The sequence below is a fragment of the Belonocnema kinseyi genome, chromosome 10 (genome assembly GCF_010883055.1).
Source record: "Belonocnema kinseyi isolate 2016_QV_RU_SX_M_011 chromosome 10, B_treatae_v1, whole genome shotgun sequence".
Classification (NCBI taxonomy): Eukaryota; Metazoa; Arthropoda; class Insecta; order Hymenoptera; family Cynipidae; genus Belonocnema; species Belonocnema kinseyi.
Window position 1 is genome coordinate 29556607 of NC_046666.1, and position 10722 is coordinate 29567328.

The window sequence follows — 10722 nt, forward strand, 5'->3', positions numbered from 1 at the left end:
TTAATAATAATATTTACAATGGTATGTGATATTGTGGAAAATTACCCAAACTAGCAACAGAAATTGAACGGATGAATTGGTATTCTCCGATCATTTTTTAATCGTCTCGTCGTTATGTAATGAACCTATAATGCAGATTATTAAAATCAAATTCTTTATTATTTTTATTATTTTTAATTTCTCTCAACCAGCTGTAATCTTTAACAACAGAAAAGTTGAGTGATATTGACGTGAGATCATGTGCCAAGAGTAGGACATTGTTAAATCGGAATACTATGGAATTTTCCATGATTTTTAAAACAATTTCTAATGGTTGAAGCATATTTAAATTATTTAAACAACTATTTAATCCAAAAATATAACAAATAATCATATTTTCTGATTGCAATGTAATTGTTTGTTATTGTTTGGAGTAGAAAATGGTTCTAAAAACATTATGTAATTATTTAGACAATTATTTATTGCTTCTTTTCCAAATTTCTAAAAAGTAAGGCAGAGGTATCCACTTTTTCTGAATTGTTATCCTAAGCAACTTTTTATTGATCTTGTTGTTTTTTGTTTGTTGTAGACGTTGTTGTTTTATTAATTTAAACCATTCGTACTTAATTTTACGAAAATTTAAAGGCAAAAATAATAAATTATATAAACAATTACTTTCAGATTTTAGCCGAATTTACTAGTCCTCGAAATCATTGAATATTATGTTTATCTCTGAAAATACTATTGTAAAAGTATTTTTCAACAAAATACGTATTTAAACAAGTTGTATTTGCTTAAACAATTGAAATTTGGTTTATCTATTCTTGATATATACTAGACAGTCACGTAATACACTATTTATTTATCGTAAATAAACTGATTAAGCAAATTAAGATTGTTTAAACAAATAGAAATTTATTAAACCTTGAAAAAAATGTATCAAAATTATTTAATTATTCAACAAAACGCAGCATAGAATACCAATTTAAAAAAAGTGAACATCTTTAGCTCAATGTTCAGAAATTCGAAAAATAGACCATAAATAATTGCTTCAATGTTATAATGTTTTTAGAAAAATGAGCTACCTCAAACAATGACAAACCATTTCATTTCAATCAGAAAATACGACTATTTGTCACATTTTTTTAGACTAAAGTATTGTTTAAATAATTTTCATTACTTTAAAGAATTAAAAATTGTTTATAAAGTAAAGATCGGAAAATATTCAAATTGTCCGCTAGTAATTATTTGTATGAAAAAGACGACGGATATTTGCTAAAAATTAACAATAATGAAGGTAAAAATGTAGTTTTTTATTTTAAGATCATATATGGGGAACTGTGGGGGGGGGGGGCGAAGGAGGGTTAAAAATAAAATTTATTAGTATGGACTTATTTCGCAAACACTCGATATTGTATAACGATTGGAAATAAATAAATAATTTTGATTGAATTTTAACATAATATAAACTGTACAAATCGTGCCATTTAATTTTACAATTGTATGGCTCGGTCCTCACATAAAAAAAATAGACTCCTCAGCTTTCTGTGAATAATATTTTAATTTTTTGAATGAAAAGCAATGAAATTGAACCACAAGATATGAATCTTGAAGCGAAAAAGTTAATTAATTCTGACCAAGAGCACATTTATTGTGACGCAAACAGTTCTATCAGAAACAAATAAAGATCTAGAAAAATATAGGAAAATAATGATTGCCTATGATTGCAGAGTTTTTAATTGAAAATTGTCATCCTGAAATTAAAATAATGAATCAAAAAAGGCTCGAGCTTGGGTTCACGATTTTTTAAGTATCGTCAAAAAAATAACACTCTAAACCACCCGCGGTTGCATGGAAATCCAGAGGCTCCACGAACTATCTTCACCATGAGTACACTCATGGTGGCGGTTTGCTACTTTCCAGGGTCAAAAAATGCAGCAATTTTCAATTAATTGGAATAAAACGAGAACCAGGCCATTTTTCGAAAAAAGTTCTCTGTCCAAGGCTGTATTTAGTCATTTATATTCTGTGATTAAAATATGAAATCATACAATTCAGAATTGTAGGAAAAAAGCTGTTTTGGATAATACACGGGATAATTTTCGAGCCTGAGAAAACGCCTTAAGGCTTGTAAGGGAATGCAACAGAATCACCCAAGCGCCAGGGCCTGTTGCGGTCTCAACACAGAACAATAATTTTAATACTGAAAAAAGGAAATTTTGTGCATTTTTTAATTAATTTTGTTTAAACAAACAACACTAATTGTCTAATAAAAAAGAATCGCTCAAGAAAGATATAATCAAGATATTTATTGTCCTTTCTGTACAAAAAAAAACAAAACAAATCTATTTTAAAATAAACAGTTTAGGCATTTGTTTATAAAATTTGTTTTAGTAATTAATAAATGATCTTTTTTTTATAAGTTACGTCTGAATTTGCTCTTTTTCAGATTTCTACTTAAAAACAAAGATCTTCTGTTGGTTAATTCGTTTATAACAATTATAAACAATTTTTTAAATATCTGAAACTGCTGGGCATGATTTGAGTCAAATTTCCCCACTGATTTTATATACTTTCGCATAAATGGGACACATTTCCACAAAATGGCATCTTCGTATTTTTTTTACATTCTCATCCTAATGAGAGGTTTTTTGTAAAATTTCACTTTGTCGGTTTCAATCAAATCTCTTGACGTTTTGAGAACCCCTAAGTCAAAAAAGCGTTTTCTACGTAGGTGCCTGTATGTCTGCTATTTTAGATGAAAATTTTAAGAGTGATCGCAATTTCAAAATATTTAGGACTATTCGTTTTTTTCTAGATTTAAAAATTCTACATATGGCCATTTATCATTTATTTATTTTATTATTTATTTATAATTTACACAAAAAATAATGAAAAATAAAAAATTCCATTTTGCGGTCAAACTATGCAATATACGAAAAAATCAATTAACTAAAATTGCGCGCCCTGAAAAGATCTACAAATTCGTTACAAATAACTTTTTAATAGGATGCGTAGTTTTTGTTTTAAAACTTAAAAAACAAGATTAAAAATAAATTTTTTTTATAGGATACATAGTTTTTGTTTTAATCGTGAAAAATAATGTCAAAATTAAAAAAATTAAATTTTCCGAAATTAAATTTTCCGTTCCTCTGCTCCAGATTCGAGGAACAGGTTACCCCAAATTTGCGGAGATCAGTCGCTCCCAAACGTAGATGGTGCACTGAGAGAACTTCAATGTAGCTTCTACACTCCAAGTCATGATCCAACAAAGCATGGTCCTGCCAGGCACAAATAAAAAAAAGTCAACCAATCAGATTCGACACCCTAGGGCACCCGACCTTTTTGACATCTTGGATCGAGTGCGGCAGTTGGCTTCCCATTCCAATCGCGCCAATGCAGTAAATATGGTGGGGGGCGTCGGTTCACTCCAAGTCACTCCAAGTCGAACGTATTTGAGCATCGAATTGGCGGGACCATGGTTTGTTGGATCATGACTCCAAGTATAGGGTGAGCTCTGAATCACGGTAGCGAGCGCTGCACTCATGACCAGACTAGCAACTACTTCGATCGGAGCGAGAGACTCACTGGCACAGCGTAGACGCCACGCTAGTCAGTCGGTATAACCTATAATTGGGCGCCTATTGCTCTTTTCGAACGGCATAAAGAGTAGCTGCTACTCCGATTCGGTATCCTGCGTGCACTCACTGATATACGCTGCTGTCGCTCGCATCCAAGTGCACCATACACACCAAAGTTCTCTCAGTGTTTATTTTTAAACTGCACAAGCGCGGAACTGTTCCGCAAGCGCCGCGTGTGCAGAAAGGCTTGACTATAGTGTGGATAAAACGGTTCGCTATATTCGGGGTATTGGTTCGCATGAACCACTAGAGCCTTTCTAATACGACGTCTGTTCAAAGAATACGCGAATTGAGGCCATAAAAAATGTACTTTATTTGGAAGTTGCACATCTGGATCTCCTTCAAAATACTCTCCTCTTCAACGCACACACTTATCCCAACGGTGTTTCCACTTATTGAAACTGTCCTGGTACGCTTCGTTTGTGACAGCTTTCAGCTCCTTCGATGCATTTGCCTTAATCAGCGAAATCGTCTCAAATCTTCTTCCTTTGTGGGTTTTTTTTTTAGTTTTGGGAACAAGAAAAAGTCACAAGGAGCAAGGTCAGGTTAGTATGGGAGGTGGGGAAGAATAGTAATCGAGTGTTTGACCAAAAACTCATGAGTTCTGAGTGCTGAGTGAGCTGGAGCGTGGCACTCATTTCGCAGTGACGCGGTGCATCTTCAATTTTTCGGTGAAAATCTCGTAACAAGATCCAACTGATATCCCACACTCTTCGGAAAGCTCCCTAATGGTCAGACGTCGATTTTCGCGCACCAGGGTGTTGATTTTTTCAACGTATGGATCGTCAGTTGACGTTGAAGGACGCACAGGAAGCTCATCATCGTCAATCGACTGTCGGCCACCCTTGAAACGTTGATGCCGCTTGAAACATGCAGTACGCTTCATGGCAACATCACTGTAGGCCGTGTTGAGCATGGCAAATGTTTCAGTTGCAGATTTGCCGAGTTTCACACAAAATTTCACAGAAATTCGTTGCTCTTTCAGGCTGTCCATTTTACAATCCGACAAACAAATAAAAAATACTCTTCACTTAAAACCGTGTTGCTTATCAACAAATAAAGATATCTGCGACTGGAATACCGCGTTTTAAACAGCTAATCTGTACGAGCCTAGCGACACCAAGCGGATTCTTCTGAAACCAACTCGAGCCGCGAAATTCAAACAGTCCGCGTATTTGTTGAACAGACCTCGTAAACAAAAGTGCCGCTGTTTATCGTCTGATTGGCGGGACGATTGAACCCGTTTGATGAGCTGCTCTGCCAAGATTTTCTCCGTGTACGGAAAAGCAAAGTTTTTCTGAAATGACCACAGATACATGCACCTATAGTAACTACACCCATGGTAATTTGCAGATATATTTTTAGTTTTTATTTGGGAACAATACATATATTTTCACATTTATATTACTTTTTCATCCTGTCTTGAGATTCGCGTGATGGGCCTTTTCCCCATCGATAGAGTGGATTCACAGGCCGAGGGACTTGTGGTGGTTGAACTTGCGATAATTGAGCTTGTAGTGATCGGACGTGATGTTCTGCTAAACGCCTCATATCCAGCAACCCATGCACCCTGACGGTAAATCTTTGTACAATGTCTCCTGCATTAATATATATGCGTACGTTTATGGGCTCGCCAGTTCTAGGTGATAATTCGACATATGTTCTTATCCCTGGTTCATCTGTTCTAAGATGAATGAATGTTCGATCGTTTTCTCTGAAATATTTGATGACTCTGTAAAAAAATGTATATTTATGACGCTTGGTAGAAATGTAGGAAAATGGCATTATTCTTTATTTTTACACATAAATAATTTTTAGCAATGGGTAGTTTTTTTAAATAAATGTGAAAACATTACAAATAATACCGCCTGTTCAGAAAAAATCCTATACTGTTCTTTTAATATAATAAAATTTCAAACTCTGATATTTTCACCCCCGTGAAGTTGTCCCGCGAAGTTTAAGTTTTGTTTTGTTTCTTTTTACATACGTTTGCGCATCGGTTGAACTATTTGTGCATCTAATATTTTCGATTCTGTCTTTTGTTTGTCCAGCTAGGGGCAAATACAAATTTTGTCCCAGCCCCCAAAAATTAAAGTTTGTCACATTTTCCTTTCAAATACGTTTGTACTGTTTATGCTTCTAATATTTTTATTTGTACAATTGTCTGCCCAGCTATAGCCAAATCAAAATATTTTGCCCCCCCCCCTCCCTCGTCAAGTGACCTTCCAATTTTTCTTTTTGCTCACGTTTATATGCAGATATCCTCTTGGTTGCCCAACTGAGGGAAAACAAAAATTTCGTTCCATCTCCCAATAATTTTATTTTTTTCATTTTTCTTTTTGTTAAGGTTAGTACGTCGCTTGTACTGTTTATATTCACATATTTTTGTATATAGCCTCTTAAAAGCCCAGCTAGGGGCAAATCAAACTTTCGTGTCAACCCTCCGAATTCTCGATTAATTATTGAAAATAGTCTTCTGACCACAACAAAAGTTAATTTCAAAGATTTTTTGAAATTTGCTGACAGACTTCAAAAGAGGACATTCAAATTTACCCAGTAGGCACAAAATTTGGCGACGTCTTTACGACATCGTTACGACAATTTTACGACATCTTTACGAAATCCTATGTCCATGTTGTTTCGATGTCTTTGCGATATCGTAAAGACATCGCCAGATCATACGACTTATTTACGATATGGTAAATACACCTTAACGACATGGACATAGGATGTCGTAAAGTTGTCGTGAAGATGTCGTAACGATGTCGTAAAGACGTCGCTAAACTTTGTGCTGACTGGGTATGACAACCCGAGAAAAGAGGCGAAACAATTATAATTAGGTGCATGCTCAATTTTATAGAACCGAAACACAACTATACCGATAATAAATTTTCTGGACTAAGTTTCATGTTCGAGAACCATTTCGAAAAACAGAACTCAACCAAAATTTCTACAGCGAAAGTTCCATTTTTCCTCTAATTATAAATGATTGCAAAAGGCTTGCGTTCTTTTTTTGAAAAGTTAGCAGGTATACATAAAATGCTATAAGCATTTTCAAAAATTTTAGTTTTTTTCATTGATTTATAATATTATTATATTTATTGCACTTACCAACAGAATGAAGCAGAAAAACTGCCATCATGAAAAGAAGAGATCCCGTAACATTTTGCATTGCTTTCGACAAATCTCGGGATACTGACTGAAACGTGGGTAAAAAATCACTGCAATATATTCTGAAGTATTATAATCTTTTCCACGAACATGGAAACGGTTATTGAGATTTAATTTATTAACACAAATTCATAAAATTTTAAACAAAAATAAAATCTTGTGATTTTTATGGCACGTTTTATGCTTATTTCTTATATAATGATAAGATAATGTTTCCATTTATCCATATTCATGTCGAAATTAAAAAATAAAGAAATTTGGGTAGAATATTGGTTACAGAATGTCTTTTCTTGTACTTAAAATTTTAGCAAGTTTCGCTAGTAGCCCTAAAATTACAGGACAATTAACGATAATTTGTATTTATGAAAGAATAATTAAATATGCAATAAAATAAATTGTGACCAAATATAAGGTATTGTGGTTTACATAGCACATGATACTATTATTTGCTTCATACTGATAAGATTACGACCTTACCTCAAAACATGAATTCAAGCCATGTGATACACCGAACTCAAAATTTTTTCTTTGAACTTTGAATAATGGAATCGCGTACTTTAATATTCTTTTTTGTAGAATTTTCTATTATAGTGTTTTTCATAAATTTATATTTCGTCTCTATATCAACTTGTCCTTAACATAATTTTATAACCTCTTACATTTGTATTTGGATTTTTATGTCAATATTTCGCCGTGCGTAATTCGGATGCAAGAAAAATCTTTCTGCTTTGAAATAAATTGAAATGAATTGGTATAAACAAATTATATTAACAAAATTTTAACATGATGGCAATTTTGCTTGATAAGTATATTTTTTAATTTGAAATTGCTTAATTTTATCTAGATGATCATATTTTTTATTAAAATTAGTTGTCTGGTTTAATTTGTTTATTTAATAAACAAGATATATAAACAAATGCATAGTTCCGGAATTTATTGGCAGAACGTAATCGCTTTGCTTTCTTATCACCATTAAAATATAATTATGAAGATACTTAGTGATGAAGATTGGTCATTGGATATTATTTGTTTATTTAATAAACAAATTTCATAAACAAATACATAGTTTTGTGCTGCAGACTTGTTATTTGATTGTATTTGTTTATTTAATAAATAATTTTTATGTACAAATGGATATTTTTGTCACTTATGGACAGAATGTAGTCGCTTTTCGTTCTAGTCGGCTTTAAATTATATAAGCGATCATTTTCACTTCTAATGAGTTCTTGTTCGACATTAGTTGCTTATAATACAAATAAATTTAATAAAAAAATGCACAGTTTGGTCATTTATAGATACCCAGTGGGCGCAAAGTTTGGCGACGTCTTTACGACATCGTTACGACATCTTTACGATAACTTCACGACATCCTATGTCCATGTTTTTAAGGTGTCTTTACGATATCATAAATAAGTCGCATTATCTTACGATGTCTTTACGACATCGTAAAGACAGCGAAACGACATGGACATGCAATGTCGTAAAGTTGTCGAAAAGATGTCGTAACGATGTCGTAAAGACGCCAAATTTTGTGCCCACTAGGTATAAAGTTAACGTTTTTCTTTCTTGTCGCCTTCAAATTATATTACTAATGATTTCAAAACGAAATTTATTTTAGTCAAACTCACCAACATTTAGGTAAAATATTACTCTACTTTAAAATTATATTTTCTTTAAAATTAGTATATAAAATAAACCAATATAATCGAATCAAAAGTATTCATACAGAAACATAACCACTTATATAACTGAACCAAGTCAGTAAGAAAACCGATTCCTTTCTGTCTATAAATGTTGCAAGTAAGTATTTATTGACAAAATTTGTTTATAAAATTAGCGAATAATATAGAATGACCAATCCTTATCACTCAATATTACCGCTAATATAAATTAAAGGTACTAAGAAAGAAAACCGATGAATCGCATTAAAAAAGAAGTTAACTTTATATCTATAAACGACCAAACTATCTATTTATTTATTAAATTTATTTATGTAATAAACAAATAATATCGAAATAGAATCCACCACCACTAAAAATTATCACTTATATAATTTGAGGAGGACTGAAAAGAAGAACGATTCCATGGTGTCTATAAGTAACAAAAATGTGCATTTGTTTATTAAATAAACAAATAAGATAGAATGACCAATCTTTATCACTCAATATTACCACTAAATTAAATTAAAGGTATTAAGAGAGAAAACCGATTCTTTTCCTGTCAATAAATGCCTAAAATATGCATATTTTTTATAATTTGTTTATAAAGTAAACAAATAGTATCGAACAAGAAATCTGCAGCACTAAACACCACCACTGCAAATATTAAATATGATCAGAAAGTAAAGCTTTCACTTTCTATCCATATATGATAAAACTATGATTTTTTTTGTAAAATTTCTTTTAAAATAAACAAACAAATTTCTAACAAAGTTGTTGAGGCATTTTCTTTAAATTTAAATTTTTTAAATTTTATAATAAAAATTCATTTTAAAAGATTTAAAAGATGTTATTTTGTGGGAATTTATCCAGTTTATGCGAAAGTTAACATAATGAGTAGGAAAATTGTCTTCACTGATATTGAGCAGTATCAGATGTTTGCAAAATTGTTTACAATTTTTATAAACAAATTAATCGACAAAAGTGAGATTTTTAGTAAAAATTATATAAAGCTAGTTCAGATGTATGTTTTAAGTGAAAATCGAAAGAAAAAAATTTTTACTATGACTTAAAAAAACAGGAACTATTTCTTTATTTTTTAACAACTTTTGTAAAAAACTACATTAATCCTTCGTTTCTAAATAGATTCGTTTCGTCAATTTAACAAAATGATGAAAAATATCTTGCTGGTAGCTTTTTTGTCCGAGTGTTTGATTTCAGAAAATCAGTCATATTTGTTTAAACAATATTTATTAACAAATGCATAATATTGTCATTTTTCGGTAAAAGAAATTAGTTTTTTTTAACTAACTTCATGCATATTAAAAATACTTCTTGGTGTGATACATGGTACTAAAAAATATTTTTTATAAGATTAAACAAATTAAATAAACAAATTCATTGTTTTGCTGTTTTGCAAAATGTAAATTTCGTTTATTTGGTTGAAAGAAATAAATTGCAAATGTTTTGATAGAAGCTTTCTATAGGTATTTTTCATTAATACTAAACAACTATTAATTGTTGTTAAAAAATGTAAAAAACAAATGCATAATTTGGCCATGTTTTAGTAAATAAATTTAGATTCTTTAACACAATCATTTAAATGTTACTCTAAGGCCGTTTTTTAAATAGATTGACCATATTGTTTTTTATGAAATCGAGAGATTCTTAAGGTGAAACGGTAACTTCTTCAAAATAGTTTCAGCAAAACCACTCGCAAAATAATGTATTGATTAAAATTTTTTTTTGCATTGTTAAAAGTAAATCGAAATCTATAGTGAGCTTCTCTTCAAAATTAATTTTTTTGATTTTTTAAAATTTTTATGAACAAAATCTTAGATTATCTAATTTCGAAACTTTTGGATGTTAAAAATGGGAGAAGCCAGCTATGCGGAAAGTAATAATAAACATAATAGCAATAAAAAAGATTAAATTATTTTCTACCAAAATAATCGAAAAATAATACAAAATTTGCACTATTTTTTATTTATTGTTGATTAATATACTATTATATTTGGCGGGCTTCTCTCGAAATTAAATTTTATTCTAAAATACACTTTCAATATCAGTAAAATATCAGTGATTATTAATCAATTTATATTTCGGTAGAATTCAGTAAAAAAGTGGTTTTTTCTACCAAAACACTCGAAAAATAATGCAAAATTTGCACTATTGTTTATTTAATGTTGGTTTATATACTTTTATATTTGGCGGGCTTTTCTCGAAATAAAAATATATCCCCAAACTACAGTTTTAATATAAATAAAATAAAA

At 31.0% G+C, this 10722-nt stretch overlaps 1 protein-coding gene across 1 annotated transcript in view; it reads right to left on the minus strand.

The window, feature by feature from the left end:
- LOC117181052 overlaps nucleotides 1–4506 on the minus strand; it is an 18643-nt gene extending 14137 nt beyond the window's left edge. The window contains exon 1 of the mRNA XM_033373620.1: nucleotides 4375–4506. Coding sequence (XP_033229511.1) covers nucleotides 4375–4506 — 132 coding nt within the window. The remainder of the gene's footprint in view (nucleotides 1–4374) is intronic.
- Between the last annotated feature and the right edge of the window lie 6216 nt (nucleotides 4507–10722).